The sequence below is a fragment of the Abrus precatorius genome, unplaced genomic scaffold, assembly GCF_003935025.1.
Source record: "Abrus precatorius isolate BTA unplaced genomic scaffold, Abrus_2018 Scaffold2, whole genome shotgun sequence".
NCBI classification, from domain to species: Eukaryota; Viridiplantae; Streptophyta; class Magnoliopsida; order Fabales; family Fabaceae; genus Abrus; species Abrus precatorius.
This window is the reverse complement of record NW_020874362.1, coordinates 33331005-33347982: the sequence shown is the minus strand read 5'-3', so window position 1 is coordinate 33347982 and position 16978 is coordinate 33331005. Positions and strand designations below refer to the sequence as shown.

At 32.7% G+C, this 16978-nt stretch overlaps 2 protein-coding genes across 2 annotated transcripts; both read right to left on the bottom strand.

Annotated features, from left to right (window-relative positions):
* Positions 1 to 409: 409 nt before the first annotated feature.
* Positions 410 to 11821, bottom strand: LOC113858552 (guanylate-binding protein 1-like). Its single transcript, XM_027491243.1, has 14 exons — positions 11283 to 11821; positions 10493 to 10654; positions 10306 to 10371; positions 9978 to 10121; positions 9727 to 9840; positions 7816 to 7917; positions 7546 to 7731; positions 6903 to 6992; positions 6687 to 6821; positions 5216 to 5338; positions 3429 to 3514; positions 2715 to 3327; positions 2505 to 2582; positions 410 to 1800 (listed from the first exon to the last, which is right to left on the bottom strand). The coding sequence occupies exons 1-14, from the start codon at positions 11544 to 11546 to the stop codon at positions 766 to 768; spliced, it is 3198 nt and encodes a 1065-aa protein (XP_027347044.1). The 5' UTR covers positions 11547 to 11821; the 3' UTR covers positions 410 to 765.
* A 3292-nt stretch (positions 11822 to 15113) lies between these two features.
* LOC113859874 (glutaredoxin-C9-like) lies at positions 15114 to 15533 on the bottom strand. The gene has a single exon (XM_027492541.1). It carries the CDS (start codon positions 15531 to 15533, stop codon positions 15114 to 15116), a length of 420 nt encoding a protein of 139 aa, XP_027348342.1.
* Between the last annotated feature and the right edge of the window lie 1445 nt (positions 15534 to 16978).

The window sequence follows — 16978 nt, the reverse complement described above, 5'->3', positions numbered from 1 at the left end:
TTTTAATATAACCCGTATCAACCCACCTGCAAACCTCAAAATCTGCATCCCAGAACCCAATCAACCGGCAATCCATTCACACAGAATCGGTATACCATTTCATTCGCAATCGTAATCATTGTCGACCAGTAAGCTAAAGGACTGCACAATAGACATTGTCATAAATTGTTAGCAATTAAATTTATAAAAAAATTTACCTTCAAAAAACTTAATATAAATATCTAACAATTTGGTATCCTTAACTTAAAAAATAATCAAATGACTAACAATTAAATATTATATAAAATTAAACTACTTTATAAAAATCTTCAAACTAACTATTAAATTTGTTAATCTTACCTTCTATGTAAAATTATTAAATAATATAAATACCCAGGTTTAATCGATGATGAACAAATATATATACGGCAGAGGGGGGGGGGGGGGTGTTAATTAGCGTAAATTTGAACCTATAATTTAGTTCATCTAATATGCGAACAATGTTAATAGAGTTAGCAAATAAATACATAATACAAAACTATACAAATATACTAAATACAACTGATTCAAGCAATCAACAAATAAATATTGGGCCATCAAATTTTTCTATGGCCAGTATGATAATCACAGCTAGTAAACTCAAGCAAACACACCCAATATGTAAAATCACTCCAAGAAAAAGTTAAATTCACACAATTTTTCTAGACTATATGTCAGCAACCACCGTATAAATGAGATTCAGACCCAACCCAGATGGGCGATTACACTAGTCCTTTTCAAAATCTGCTATAACTTCTGAAGAACACATTTCTCATACAGAGCAAGGATATCTTTCTTGTTGGGATTCTTCAGCCTAAGCAGCTGATCACCATAGTTATGCTTTGTCAGCTCTTGCTTAAGCTTCTGTACGGTAAACTTTTTATAATCTTCCCCATTTGTTTGCTGACTATGATTTTCTTCGGCACCCTCAAAGGTGGAACCACCATCTTCTGGTTGTGTGTACTTAAGAGGACTGGATGTACTCCTAGTTCTCTTGGCTGCCTTTACGATTCTAGGGCTTATTTCCATGTCGTCACCAATGTTGTCAATGTCATCGACCCTCAAACGCTTACCATGGGAAGCACTGTTCATTTTACTGTCCAATGCCGTTTCATTCAGTCGGAATTTAGTCAGCTCTTGATGGAGAGAATCAATTTTGGCTTGTGCAGATTGTAACTGTAGGGAGAGAGCCTCAGCTCGGTTATTTGCCTGTGCATGGGCTTCACGTTCTGTTTCCAAAAGTTGTTCAAGAATCTGAGCGCTATTTCGCCGGTGTGTTTTATCCTTATCTAACAGGGCTTCTAGATCCTTCTCTCTCTGTTGCACCTTTTCCTCTAGTTTCACAACTCTGGTAAGTGCATCCTTCTCTGAATCCCTTACTCTCTGTAATTCAGCTTCCAGATTATCTTTCTCCCTCCCCAAACTTTCAATTCTCCTCTCAGCCCTCTCAATTTGTGCCAATCTTTCCATTGCCAGTCTCTGCATCTCACTCTTCTCCTTCTGAGCCGTGCCTGCTTCAGCCCGTGCTTTATCAGCCACTTCAGTAGCCCTTGCAGCTTCTTTTTCAGCAGTTTTACACCTTTCCTGGACCTCCTCAAATCTTTTGAACTCAGACTGGTACTTCTGTTCTATATGATTCTTCTCCTGCTGAAATACTATTGCTTCCCTCTCATAAGATTGGGCCTTGGCATTTTCAGCTTTCAATTTCTCAGTCAACTCTTTAATTTCAATCCTCAGTGATGATATTTCAGTATCATAACTCCTAATCTTTGATTCAGCAGCCTGCAAGGTCAGACTCGGCATTAGTCCCAAAAGGATTGAACATGCATATAATAGACAAATGCACAAAAATTGTAGAATTCTATTCAACTTGAGACATTAAAACAAGACTATAATTTTGACACATTGTTAGTATAAGGATTTTTACAATAACAATCATTTAGAAATTACCCTACATATAACTTTTAAAGTAATTATGTCAAAGTCAGCAAACTTTAATTGCATGCAATCGGCAATTCATGATTATATGTTAGTATAAAAAACTTTGAAATTGTCAGTGTAATCCAATTAAATTCTTAAAACAATGCCTGCTAAAGGGTGGGTAAAATGTTTCAACCAAATCCAGCGGAAAAGCCCACCACAGAACTTCATAAAATTGAGTTTAAAATTTTTAAGTCTTAACAACCATCTACAACTCCCAGTCAACATGAGACAAGAAATCATTAGAGCAAAAAGGCCAAAAGGCAAGGAACCATGTATTCCAGTGAAAAAGCCCACCACAGAACTTAATTTTGTAGCTTAAAAACCATCTGGCCTCCATCCACATGCATGACCACAATTTAAAAAACATAGAATAATACAAGAAATACGCCAAATGTATCAAGGATATAAAACAGAATTCATGATGCACATGCATAACAAATCTTGTCTTACTGAGAGCACTTGATAACAACACCCTGTGAACACTTAGAAGTCAAGAATCTCACCTTCAACTCTAAATTCAGGGTTGTTAAACACTTCTCAGCATGTTCAATTTTTGCAGTTTTCTCTTTTATTTCATCTTCCTGCAAAGTTAGCAAGGAGGAACAAATAAGAAGCCAAGTATGCATACCATTATGGATCTTTATGTAATAGCAATACTAAATGGAAGATATTTGTAAAAGAAATGGCCAGGAATATCAGGAGGAAGAGCTCACTTTTTCAGCCAAAGTTCCAGAAAATTCTTCTCTTAAAGCATCTTCCCTCAACTGTGTCTGCTTGTTTGTGCGCTCCTGCACAATAGCTGCTTTCTCCAGTGCAGATTTTGCTTCTCTAACGGCAATATCATACTTGCGCTTCCACTCCTCAGCCTCCTCTTGAGCAGACTGAGCTTGTTCCCTTGCTGCTGCCAACCTTGCTTCAGCAGCACCACTCCGGGACTTGAGGGCTGCTATTTCAGAACTAGCTTGCTCTTCTTCAGCTTTCTGCCTCGACAAGACTTGTTCATATTTCCTTTTCCAATCCATGGATTCCTGTTTGGCACAGTCCAATGTTTTTGATAAACTAGAGTATCTCTCATCCAATGAGCGACGATTAGCTTGCAGATCAGTTATGCGATTCATATATTCATCAGTTAGTTTCTTCTTATCATTGATGGCATCCTCATATCGCTTAATGTAGTCGGACTTTTCACCTTCACTAGCTTCCAGCCGTTTCATCAGAAGGGCCATCTTATCTTCAATCAACCGACATTGTAAAGCATGAGTTCTCTTGTCAGATTCAACTTTATCTATTAGCCTCTTGATAAGGTCAAGCACAGGGCCTTCAAAACTATTTACAGCAACATGAAAATTATTTTAGAAAAAGTCACAAAAAAGAAACCCCCTCAGAAAAATATAAAATAATTATGTAGAAAAAATATCTTCACAAACCTTTGCTGCAAGAAGACAGCAAGTTTTTGCCACTTCCCAGGACCTTGAATAGTTTTTTCATATTCAGATAAAAGAGCATCAAGAACCTGCATCAAACTATACATTATAGAACCTGGGTATCCTTTCAATAAACCCACCACTTCTAATTTTGCAAAAGGGAGAACCACGAACTCTCCTATTTTTCATTTTCCAAGTCTCAAACACAGAAGGATAGATTATCTAAAATTGACAACCATCATGAGAATTTAAAACACAACCACCAAAATGAATGAACACATCACTTGAAAGCTAAACATTCTTTAGTTTAACTTCAGGAAAGCAGAATCAATTAATTATTTGGGGATAAATGCAACACAACAATCATCATGAAGAAAGAAGAAAAATCATATCTTAAACCAGAGTTAGCAGATCCATAAAATTTGCTAAGCATAAAAAGATACAACCTGAAAAGCAAATATTGTATGACATTTCCTATGTAAAATGTTGCATTTCAGATGCTTCCGTAATTTGTTTTGTTTCTAAATGGGGACAGAGAAGTGGCAACATAAATAAGGCTGCACAGCATGGTGACTGATAAATGATGATCAATTATTTATCAATATAATGGTAGAAGAAATAAACTTTATAGGCAGAAGGGGAAATTCAGTGGCTGTTACATGAATAAGGGGAAAAGTAAGAAGTTCAGCAGTTGACATGATAATATGTTATGGCATTCTCATTTCTGAGCCATATAGATTGATGTACTGAATAGCAATTGAAGCAAACCCTGCCGTGGAAGCTTGCTATTGGCTGCTATCATGTTGAATAAATCTATTTCCAGCGTGTTTAACACAATAAATGAGTGTCGGCAACACACTTTGTTTTATCCAAAATTGTGACTCACAAAATCGTATTATGACTCTTTAAATAGGGAGTGGGACTCATGATTTCATAAGTTTCAATAAATTTCAACCAATACAGTAAAAAGTATGTTGCTAGCATTTCTGTAATGTGGTATAACTTCAGTAAAGCTTGCCCATTTATGACAGAATGCTGTCCGAGACACCCGAACAAGATTTACTATCCACTAGCAGCACATTTGGGGAGCATTTGAGCTCCCCAAATGCATGTTTGCATGGAAACATGATTTTAGCAAATTTTTACATGTTCAGTAGAAATTAGTCAAATCAAGTTTGCTTCTAAAATCACCTGACATAAGTTAAAAATTGTAGCTTTCTCACATAGGATTGAAAATTTTATACTTATACAAGCTTTTGAAATAAAAGTTTCAAAACTTTTATTTAACTTCAAAATCAAATTTAGTCAATCAGTTTTACAAAACCAAGTTTATAACACTCAGATCATTATTGATGACTAGAAAAACATTAATTATAAATTACCAAAGAGATTTCAAACCAAGGAATCATCTCATACAGCAACAAACACAAGATTAAGTTTTCTATTCATATCTGGAATGCCTCTTTCAAACAGATCCTTTGATGTAATTTTTAAATAGTATAAATAGTTAAAAGCAAGGTAAGGAAAAAAGGAATTTGCTTTCTTTTGGAATGGGTTTGGGGGAAGTAATTGAGTGGAAATAATTATAAAGAATGTTGTCCCTTCTTCACACAAACCACCATTCAAGTAGCAATTACAGAAATTAAATAGGTAAGTTATCTCCAATATTGATACACCACAATCACACGAAAAAGGGGTTGGGGACTTTCTTTGTAAATAAGAGCCAGAAAACATTACATTGCACTATTGCAGCAGGTGTAATCCATATTTACAATAACGCCAACAATTACCTTTGCAACATTATCAATCTTAGCATCAGAAGCATTACAAGCTGCCCTAAGCCTTTTTTCCATAGACTGTATGGCATTTGAGCACTGTAGTTCTGCCTCCATGAAAGCATTCCTCCTATAATCCTGTTGACCAATACATTAGTAACATCCAAAACGACATGGACAGCAATACAGCATTGTTCCACAACCCAAATGAATAAAAGGCAATGCATAAATATTTAGAATTAAGTACACTTTTGTTCACTTTAATATGGACTATATGTGATTTGGTCCCCTAAACTATTTTCAAGCAAAATAAGTCCCCTTTATTATAAAGAATAAGCAAATTTGGTCTCCCATAAACCATCAAATTTTCTCTACCTAAAACTCTTAAAAAGTTATCAGTTTCTACTCAAAATCTTCACAAATTGAATTGTAAACACGAAATTCCACTCAAAATAAGAAAATTCAAAATTTACCCTCTTCAGACCCCAATCTTACATCTTGTAAAGTTCTTAAAATTTTAGCCATTTTTAAGATTGGAATATAATTGATAGAAAGAAAGCTGTTAGTGTTACTATTCAAATGTATATAATTCCAAGATTATAATCTTAACAAAGGAAATAGGTTTCTTGTGATAAAATTTCGGAGATTATGATTAAAAGCCAACAGATTAATTTGAAGTTAACTACTATTCATTTTATCCCCAAAAAAATGATTCATTTAAATATTAAATCAGCTACTACAAATAACTTTGTATCCCTTTTTCAATTTTAATATATATATATATGATTGTAGACAATGCAAACAAACAAGAATATCTTAGAACAACTTTTCACTTAACATATCCAAATATAAAGGAACTTAATTAGCTCAAAAAAACTTGAGGGACCGAAATCTTAGGCAATCAAATGAAAGGGACAAAAAATATAACTACACCTATATAAAATGTATTGACCAAAACTGACTTAAATAACCACAACTATTTATTGTTATGGTAACTATTTGGTAAAAAATTCATTTTTTGAATTCATCCAAAATACAACATGACCAAAACTGACTTAAATAAGCACAACTTATGACCAAATTTGGTTGTTAGAAGCCAAAATTTCATTTTAATAATTAAATAAGACATTAATACAAGCACTACGTGTAGTTTGCCAAAAGTAAAATAAAAAAACACTAAATATAAGCAAATAGAATCACATATATTAAACTAGTAGAAACAAGGATAGAATATTGGCCCCATACTCCAAAACTGCCAGAAATAAAGACTAATAATTGTGTGCACAGCCAAAACAACACATTATTCCCTTCTATTTGAAATGAAAAACCATACCAAGCCTTGGAAGCTATAAAGAAGCACCAAAAATTACTATCAGAAGCCTTCCCACTAAATCTTATTGCATAACAACTAGACCAATGACAAGGCAAAATTTTACCATGAGAAATTTTATCAAGTAATCCACTCATAATTTCAAATAGCCAATACCTCAAATGCCTTTCTGAAGAATTTCTGAAGAAGGCCCTCATATTTCTTCCTTGCTGAACCAACTCCTACAGCACTAGCATTAAAAGTAGCCATTGACTTTTGAACTGCTTGTTCGTGTGCTTCCCTCAAAGCAACCTACAAGAATTGCAATTAGAAAAGAAAAGGAAAAGGATTATAATCATCATTTATTTCATGCAATAAGAATAGATTACTCACTTCCTCAGGTGGAGTAGAGCGCTCAAAAGAAGACATATAAACTTCAGTAGCAGAATCATATGCCCTCCGACACTCAGCTTCTTCAACACTCTGCCAGCCAACAATAAAACCAATACTGAGCAAAATAAAATGTCAAGAAGCACAAACAAATGCTATCATATTATCATTTTTTTTGCCACATTCTAGCAAACTATTTTACAAGAAAACTATGCATAATGCCATGTTTCTTTTATTAATAGAAAAATATATTTGGTATGAAGAACAAAGGACATTCTTGTAGGTGTAAACTAAAAAATAACTTCCAAGAGATAGAAATAGAGAAATCATTTAAGAAATTTCCTTCAATTGCTAATTAAATATCCACTTCCATATATTGTCATTTATGAGCAAGCAGCATCCATAATCAAAGTTTCATCAATCATCTTTATTTCCTTGATAGGCCATTTTTTATTTTTTATTTTTTTTGGGGGGGCATAATTTAAGGGAAGTGAATACAAAACAGGAAATGGCTTAAAAAGTATATTATGTAATTGCAGCAAGCCACTGAAATTAAATTTTTTATGTAATATATCATATGTTAAAAGTTAAACTACTTCCTCTCTCACATAAGTACGAAACGTAATCTTGAAGATTTAATATTAACCTGCCAGGAGGAAGAAATTGAGGGTACGGCACCATGGTTGAGTGCATCCAAATAAGATTCAGTTATACCAACCAATACAGGGCCAGTCATCATAGTTGCCCCGACTTGTTTTGGCCTTGTTCTCTCAAAAACAAACTTCGTCAAAGCATCAAGACCAGATCGAAATTCAGGTCTTAATTTGTCAAGCTGCAGATTTAACACAAAATATTAAAACAATAAAGAGACAACAAAATGATTACAAAAGAATATGTCAGCTGATAAGTTCCTTACTGATATTTGGTCCAGTCGCTGTAGATCATTTTCATTGTTCAAAGGTCGCACAAGAGTGAAGCATTCCCTGTCTGGGAATAAAGCCCGAATGGAATCTCGAATCTACTGATTAATAGTGTCAGAAAATTAATGATTCAAGAGGATATAAAGTTCACATTTGCCACTTTCCAATGTGCTTATATAAGCTTGTGAAATGTATTTTAAAAAAATTATAGTTCACAACTCATGATGAGAGGAAGTGCAAGAAAAATAATATAGCTGCAGAAAGCAACAGGAGCACAAAAAGTCTGGTTGGATAACACTCCAAAAATGGAAGAACACCAAATTGGGGGAATTTGTAATATAGGTTCAAGTGCAGAAGATTACTAATATTCTAAATGATTCAAAGTGAAGAAATTATTTTCTTTCAAGACCCAACATCTTAAAGAATGGGTTATATTATTCCTACAACTAATTTCTTTCTGTCTCTCTCCATCACACAACCAATCTTATCACTCCCTTTTTTTTTCTTCTCTTTCTATTTCTATAAGTTGTAACACAATGTATACAAAGTTTTTGTACAAACAGCATTTCTCTAATAGAATAGTCCAGATTCAGTTGTCAATTTTACACGGCTTCAAGTGTTGTGCTCAGATTTTGTTAAGGATTTAATTGTTAAAGCAAATTATTTAAACTGACAGCCAGAACGGATCCTAATTACTCAAAACTAGTAGAAGTCAGTAAAGATTTAAAAACATCAAATATTCCATGTAACATTTTATGTGGAGCAAAACAATTCCAGATTAACCCAAGAACTCAAGGAAAAGCTCCCTTTTCAAGTGAAAGGAACTAATTAAGTATAAAAGGGGTTCAATTATACATATTTTTTGAGAAATGCTAAAAACAAAAGTCAAAACAGTTGCTCATAAATTGATCACTTTTTGAAAATTGATTTGACACTTTAAAAAACTGACAACTTATAAGAAGTGTGTTTAAAAGAGTGAGTTGCTAGCATTCCTTCAACTTTTTTATCTTTATATTTCACTTTTCCAATGATGATTTCCAGAAATGTGTTAATTTAAGCATCCATAAGGTAATAGTGTTATTAAATGGCGGCCATGGTGGAATTCGGTGGCAGTTTTTAACCCCACTGTCACAGTGTTGGCGTTTTCTAGCATTTTTCCATGGCGGAAATTGAATAGACAAAATGCATTCATTAAAATATTCTTAAAATTTATTTGTGATTCTTTAATTGATTTGTTCATTACTCAATTTGTTGTTCATACTTGTAAACAATTTCATTCTTTGAAGATTTAGTTCAGATAGTGATAAATTTGCAAGTTGATACTTGAGCCAACACTCCATTTCCTTCCATTAATCCAAAAACAACCTAAGAATCTAAAATTTCATAACTTAGTACAATTTTATTAAGCTTCACTGTTTAATAATTTTATTAAAAAAGGGGATTGTTAAGATAGAATATGTCATGCAATGAGGATCGAGTATACTACAGGAGCAGGCAAAACAGGTCTGTCCAATCAGGTTGGCCCAAAACTCCCTGAAAAAATATAGCACTTGGACTTTAAATTTTGAGTCTGAATTAAATTTGAACTTCTTTTAGCCCGATCCAATCAAGCCCAATGTGGGTTAAGTCTGCAAAAACCCTCAAAAATCAGACTTTACCTGTTTTGGGTACTATTTTTTGCAAGTCTGAATTAGATCCAGGCCCTTTTAGCCTGACTCACTAAAGTCCGCCACCTGCAATAGGTTGGCCTAAATGGGCCAAGTAATCCTTATTGCCAGCTCTAACTACTAATAAAAGCCCAGGCACATAGGAATACTAACCTAATTGATAAGAATCCCAATATTCTAACACTAATGATATATCTCAATTGCTTCCTGGAATGACTAGATTAGGAAACAGAATGATACCTCATTTTTAGCTCCTATATCTCTTCCACTCCCTTGGGCAGGCCTCAAGGCAAGTTCAAGATAGTCACGGGGTGTTATCTTTCTGTTATCTTCTGTTAGGTCCAAATAAAAGTCCTGCCAGCATGAGGATTGAGAAATGAAGAATAAGACTGTACAGTATGCAGTCAAAGTATGCTACGATACCATCACTAATTCACTACAATATTATGACATATGTGTTTGCCCAACAATGGTGATGGTACACAACCTACCCGTAAGAGCCAAACAAAAATTGGGGAAAACTGTCCTAGCTCTGATGCAGAAGCCTTTCCTCCAGATGCTCTAACACGAATGTGCTTTGTCATTTGAGTGACAAGAGAAAGACGATCAAGGGCAGCCTCATCTATGCCACCCATCTGAGCAAAATAAATAGTGTCAGCTTTCCAATTTCAGCAAGAAATCCAGATACGAAGGGAGAAGAGGGGAATAAAGTTCCATGCTCTATAACAGACTCACAAGTAGATCACGAAATGTCAAAACCAAGGAAAACATAAAAACAACTATGCCAACATAAATATAGGTTTCAATAGCTTTGCCAACCTGGTTATAAATAAACATGCTAGACAAAAGGACAGCCAATGAGAATATCTGGGTGCTGTATGTTCCCTGTATGGTAAAAAAATTGCAGTGTAAGACAAGATAGCCATGATTAGAAATTGACTAAGTACATCATTGTACACAAGAAAATAAGCATGTATCTAAACATCAAGAAAACTGAAAAGCTAACCGTTTGATCATAAGCATCTATTCCTTCACTGTCTAATAGCAGGAGATTGTACTCAGTTCCATCAAGAGCGGTCCTCTTCAAAGGTGTACTCCACAACCAAAGCCCTTTCGTACATGGTCGATGCGTTGATGCTACTTGAAATCCACTACTCCTTCCTAGGAGCTGTAATAAAAAAGCATAATCTGAAAATCTATAATACAAACAATAATAACTAAATGTCTCGCTTATTTAGTTATTTCATTTCAAGATCAGAAGAAATAATGACAGTAGAAAAGCTACATCTCAGATTGAGACAACAGCAAGAATTACAGTTCGAAATGTTCTCAGTCAAGAAAACAATTCAATGGCGTAAAATGAAGTCTCAAAGTATTTTTCTTCCAATTTCAACTCGCACCGAAAGGAAACAACCCAGACTCTGTTAGTTGTAAATGAATAAAGAAAACAAGCAGCCAGTCAAAATCACAATGCTACTTCCCCACTGTGGTCTAAGAGTTAGTCCGGAACGCTCCCTAATACCATCCAACAACTAGGTTTGCAACAGCTTATTTTGCACTCAAATTAGGTTATCCTCAAAATCGACCTGCAAAAACTTTTGAACGAATCCTAAAATTAACCAAAACCTTCTAATGCGTGAGTCACAAACAGTGTGTTGCGCATAAACATGCGGAAATCTACAGTTACCACTGACCACTATCCATGAGTCAAAACCCTAAGTACCATTAGCAACACTACAATCCAAAACCCTAACCTCCAAAAACGGAAAATATTTTGACTCAAACTGGAAAATCACCTGATTCAAGATAAAGCTCTTGCCCTGGCGAGCACGGCCACAGACGGAGACGACACCGATAGGCTCTTTGACGAGTTGGAGAGTAGCGAGGGCTTCTGGATCCATCCGGAACTTTCCCTTCTCGTCGCAGTAGATGAAGCGTATAGGCCTCGCAGGACCGGTGACCGGAGGGGCTGACGAAGATGACGGCGTTGCCGCCGCCGCAGAGGGCGGTGATGCATCGGCGGCGGGGCTGTCCCTGCCTCGGTTGAAAAGCTTTAGCATCCTTCCTTTCTTCCTTCCGCTTTTTGTTCCTCTTTCTCTGTTTCTGTGCTCTCTTTTATGGCTTGGTTTCTGGAGTAACTATTATATTATTACGTATTGCATTAATTTATTTATCTTTTTCTTTTGGGACGGTTTAAAATTGGCGAGGGAAAACAAAAGCCAAAGTTCAGAGTTAAGACAGGGAGACTCAGATAGAGAGTAGTGGCGGTGTGCTTTGCTTTGTAAATTCTTCGCTTTTCTGAATTTCAGGTTGCATCAACGGGACCACTGCGTGAGCATAAAGCAAGCACTTATGTTTTTTTATTTTTTGGTCTTTTTCTTTTCATGGATTTAACCTTGCCACGGTATGGACTTTATTTAGGCCCAATTATACTTTCGAAGTCTACATTGGTCCGATATTAAATAGGCACTTTTTATTGACCAACAAAAAATCGGTAGGTTTGTTAGCTGGGCCGCACTGTTTTTAATCTTTTGCTTGTTTAATTTTACTTATATTTTTTTGAATTCAATAAAAATATGTTAATATCATATTTTTTTGTAATATCATTTAATTAAAATATTTGTTATGGTACCCAAAAATTTTAGAGGACCTTATATACTTTTTATATTAATAGTTGTGATTTTTTTAATATTATAAAGATTAAAAGATATTTATGTTTTTTTTTAAATTACTAATTTCACTGTTTATTAATATAAAATTAAATTTAATAATTGTTCTATGTGTAAAAGGGTATAAAATATTTATTAATACAACATTAAAAATCTTTATTTTTATAATAATTATTTTTTAAAAATATACACCTTTGATGTTTTTTAATTAACCATTTACAAATTTTCACATTATTGATCTTTTGTCAAAATTAAACTTTATTTTTATTTTAAAATAAATAAAAAATATTAAAAGTGTAATTTAATTTTTGAAATATTAAAATGGTTTTGCTATATAACAATTGGACCTGCGAATAATAGGGTCGATGTTTTTAATCCACAAGTACATCCCAACTCAAATAAATATGCAGCTAAATGAGCTACTCATTTCAGCCTCAAGCTGGCAAGTCAACGCCCATGTCAAGGCCTGTATACCCGATTCTACCTCATTAATATAATGTTTGAATCAACTTTTTATATTTAATTTTGTTTATTCAACCTCATTAATATAATGTTTGAATCAACTTTTTATATTTAATTTTGTTTATTCAACCTCATTAATATAATGTTTGAATCATTCTTCTATGCTTAATTAAGTCTTGCAATGTAATATTTTGTTGAATATATAAATTTAAGTATTATTGGATACAGTTACATGATTCAATTTAAAAATAAAAGGAAAAACTTTGAAAACATCAATGGAGTCAAATCAAGTAAGCCTAAACATAAAGCTAACCTAAATCTAATATAAAATACAATAACTTCGCATTTAGTCCAACTTATTTTTATACAACTTAGCATTAATAAGCACGAGTCAATATCAAAAAAGATTATGCAGTATTTCTTAATCTTACAAATTTAAGGAATTGTTTAAAAAACAATGCACTAACAGTGGAATATAAAAGTGTGACTAATGCACAATACAATATTTATGTTCAAATAAGGTTTTGATAAGAGGTTTTTCAAATGGATTGGATCAAGGACAAAAAAAAATTATATGTTTGTTATATTCAGAACCTCGATCAACAAGATGTGATATTTCAGCTCATAAATTTGTTTAGCAAGTTATGAAGAGTGACATTATAAGTTAAAAAAAGATAACAAAAGGTAAAAAGAGAGCATAACAACAGTAAATTATCCCAAATCACTTTCAAATATCAAAGATAACATTTAGTTCCCATACTAGATAAAAAAAAAATATTTATTATAATCAATTTGATTACACAAAAGATATTCTCAAAATAGTCTCTTTATCAATATTTTGAAACCTTTATAGGTTAAACAATGGTATTCTTCTATCAATGGTTTTATCAACATTCTTGATTTTGATGTTTGAGTCTTATGTACTCAACGAGTGCCTAAAAGTGAGAAACAGCCTTAATTAACCTAACAAATAAAGGCACAACATATATGGATATAAGGAAATTGTTCACTAATATTAATTAACAAATTGATCAACAAAATTTCAATAAACGAGATTGATCTGCAATATTCATAGCTGCATAATTCTTTTTAAGCTTTTTATATGTGTAGTTAATCTTTTATTTTAAAAACCAGGCATTAGAGATATTTTTCAACCATTCAAAATACATTATGTAGTGTCCAATGCTTTTTTGCCAAGTGAGATAAGTGTTATGCTCTCAAATTTTCTTGTCATTGATATTGGCGATGACTTTCTCATGATCTTCTTAATAAAGTTTATAATATTCAACTCTCTAATTCTTCATGTCTTTGAAAACTTTAATCCATAAAAAATATCTTGCAATATAATGTTTGAAAACTTCAAATACAATCTAAATTGCAAAATATAGAATTGGATTGATTTAAATTTGATATTATTTTCAAACTAATCCCAACTCAATCTGTAATTTTTTTTCTCTCAACAATCTTGATTTGTTCATTAGATCCAAACAAATTGCTAGTAAGATTGGGCCGAATACCACCAACTATTTAGTAATTTGCATGTCAATTGAGGCCTGCTAAACATCTTGGCCTACTACTCACAAAACTTTATTTGCCTACAGCTATCTGAGTTACCAGTTCACCTCCCATGTGTCAAGAATTTCTCAAATATTCTGTGATTATATATATAACCCTTACTTCATGAGAGTTCTTATATTCCACTTGTGACTCACTCACATTTGATCCCTATATAAATGGCATGCCTTGTTACATATATTGTTATTTTGTCATAATATACACTGACTTGATTTTTACAATGCTTTTATATTTACTCTTCTTTCTTTCTTTCTTTCTTTCTTGTGTCAAATATGATACGTAAGAGGGAATTATAAGATTTAGAAGGAAGAAATTCTAACATAAAAATTTGAAAACAATTTAAAATAAAAAAGATTTTGAGAAATATATAACATAAAATACTAAATATTTGGAAAAAAAAATACACACTATGAGAAATCTCACCTTCAGGTGCAATAACTCTTTTATTAGATTATAGTATTTATGAATATATTTTATTATAAATGAAGAACAGTTTTAAAATGTACTTCCCAATTAAGGGGTGATGCACTGAACCCAGTCAAACCACTGATTTAGAGGTAGCTTGATAGACTATATATAACAAAGAAGAAAAATTAAACGTGTATCACCTCATCTCTTTTCAAAGTAATTATGCGAAAATGATGAAATCCTCTTTTTCTACTAAACCCCAATAAAGAAGGAATATACATAACCTCTTTTTCTACCTTTCCAGCTAAACAGAGTTTTTTTTTTTTTTTTTTCATGGAGACAGGAAAATAAAGTGAAAAATAAAACAGCAAATCGAGGAGAACGAACTATAATATAATTATAATTCAACTACAATTAATTGGTCTCTCCAAAATGTGAAAATAAGAATGATAATGAAAAAAAAAAGAAAAAGAGGAGAGCAACAACATGCTCAAATTGGAGAATCGGCTATAGTCAAAGCCACAAGGCCCCAGCATCTTTTAGTATAGGAACCAGTTCACCCGAGATATGGGTGGCCACCACTCTTTCCAGCCCTCCAAACAACTTTCCACCCACGAACACCGCCGGAAACTCCACAGTTCCGCCGTCATCTCCGCCGCAGAAACTAACAATCTTTCTAGACAACTCGCCGGCAACGACAGCCACGTCCCCCTCGTCAACCTCGTACACGGGAGGGTTCACTCCCAGACCATGTAATAACTTTTGCACCACGTGGCACATGCAGCACCCACGTGTCCCAATTACTATCACCGCGTTCTCCGAAACCATTTTGATCACGCTGGCGGCGTCCACGCCATTGGCATCGCTGATTCCTCCGGCGACGGCGGTTTCCGGTTGCTTTAGACGTGTGCTGGCGGGGATTGCTTGGTGCATGGTGGTGATGGCATAGAGAGAGAGAAAGCTAGGGAGAGAGAGAGAGAGAGAGTGGCCCTTGGGAACAGAATTGGGAGCGTGAGTACTAAGTGGGTAATATAAAAATAAAAAATAAAAGGCAAAGACTCTAACGTCAACGGCTGTTACGCAATCTCGTACGTCACAGTAACTGTAGTGACAAGATTTGCGTCACGGACTTGGTCAACATAATCTAAGAAGCTGCTGCATCCCACGTATCGTGAATCGGCCTCCGCATTTTATTCGTTTCATAGGAGATAAAAATACACGTGCGCTTATGTGTCTTTTATTCTTTTTAATTTTTAATCGCTATTTTATTGCTTAATTATACTTCTAATTTTATACTTCAATTTTAGTTTTTTATGTTAAACTTTGTATAAAAATAATAAAAATATAAATATGACTTTAAAGTATTATTTTTTTAACATTAATAATTTTGTTTTCATTTAATATTTTACATATTTTTAATCAATGTATATAAACTATTATTATTATTATATTTTCATTAATTATCATAAAATATTTATGATGAAAATTTAATTTGAATATTTTAGAATTATAAAAATACACATGAAAAATTAAATTAATTAAAAGGATTACAATCACATATAAAATAAAGTTTAAGATGAATACTATGATTATACCTTTCATTTAATTTTATTCATTTTCTTTAATGAGACTTTTCATTTGAAATGAACTGACTTAATTTGAAAATAAAATTAATCTTATTATAAAGTTCAAATTAAATTTAGGTGTATTTATATTTATTTGTTATGATAAATATTTCATTACTTACATTTTAAAATAATTGCTATTTAAATAAGGTAATTATGCAACAATAAATTATATTATTAAATACTTTTATTTGTAACACAAGTTACTCTTTTAAACAAATAAAATATTATTACTTCATTAATGTATCATTTTATTTTATTTATTAAAAAAGTAAAACTAGTAATAAACTTCGAAACTCTAAACCTAACAAAGATTGGTTTATTTAATTAACCTTTTACTCACTTAAAAAAATATTTACTGACAATTTGTCAATTAATTATTTTCATTAAATTAATTTAAATCACATCAATCTTTTATTCACTGAAAAACAAAAATTATCTACTGACAATTTGTAGGTGGATTATTTTTATTAAAAAATAATTTATATTACAAATAGGGTGGATATTTTATACTGATATTTAATTATAAATTATTATATTAATAAAATTTATTTTTTTTAATATTTAATTTAAAATTTATATTTGTGATATATTATAATTAATGTATACTATAAATATATTAACTGTGAACAAAAATTAAATTCATCTTCTTTATTAATACAATTATGTTAGTCAATTAGATAAAATTTATACAAATAAAAAAGCTAAACGACCATTAATAATCAATTAAAAATAATACATCAACTTCAACCA

Excerpts from the sequence above, each read along its gene's own strand:
- LOC113858552 (XM_027491243.1), bottom strand. The coding sequence starts at position 11,546 with ATGCTAAAGCTTTTCAACCGAGGCAGGGACAGCCCCGCCGCCGATGCA. Across the intron at positions 10,655-11,282 it reads AGAGCTTTATCTTGAATCAG|CTCCTAGGAAGGAGTAGTGG; the intron begins GTGATTTTCCAG and ends TTTTTATTACAG. Across the intron at positions 5,339-6,686 it reads TCTTCAGAAAGGCATTTGAG|GATTATAGGAGGAATGCTTT; the intron begins GTATTGGCTATT and ends ATTGGTCAACAG.
- LOC113859874 (XM_027492541.1), bottom strand. The coding sequence starts at position 15,533 with ATGCACCAAGCAATCCCCGCCAGCACACGTCTAAAGCAACCGGAAACC.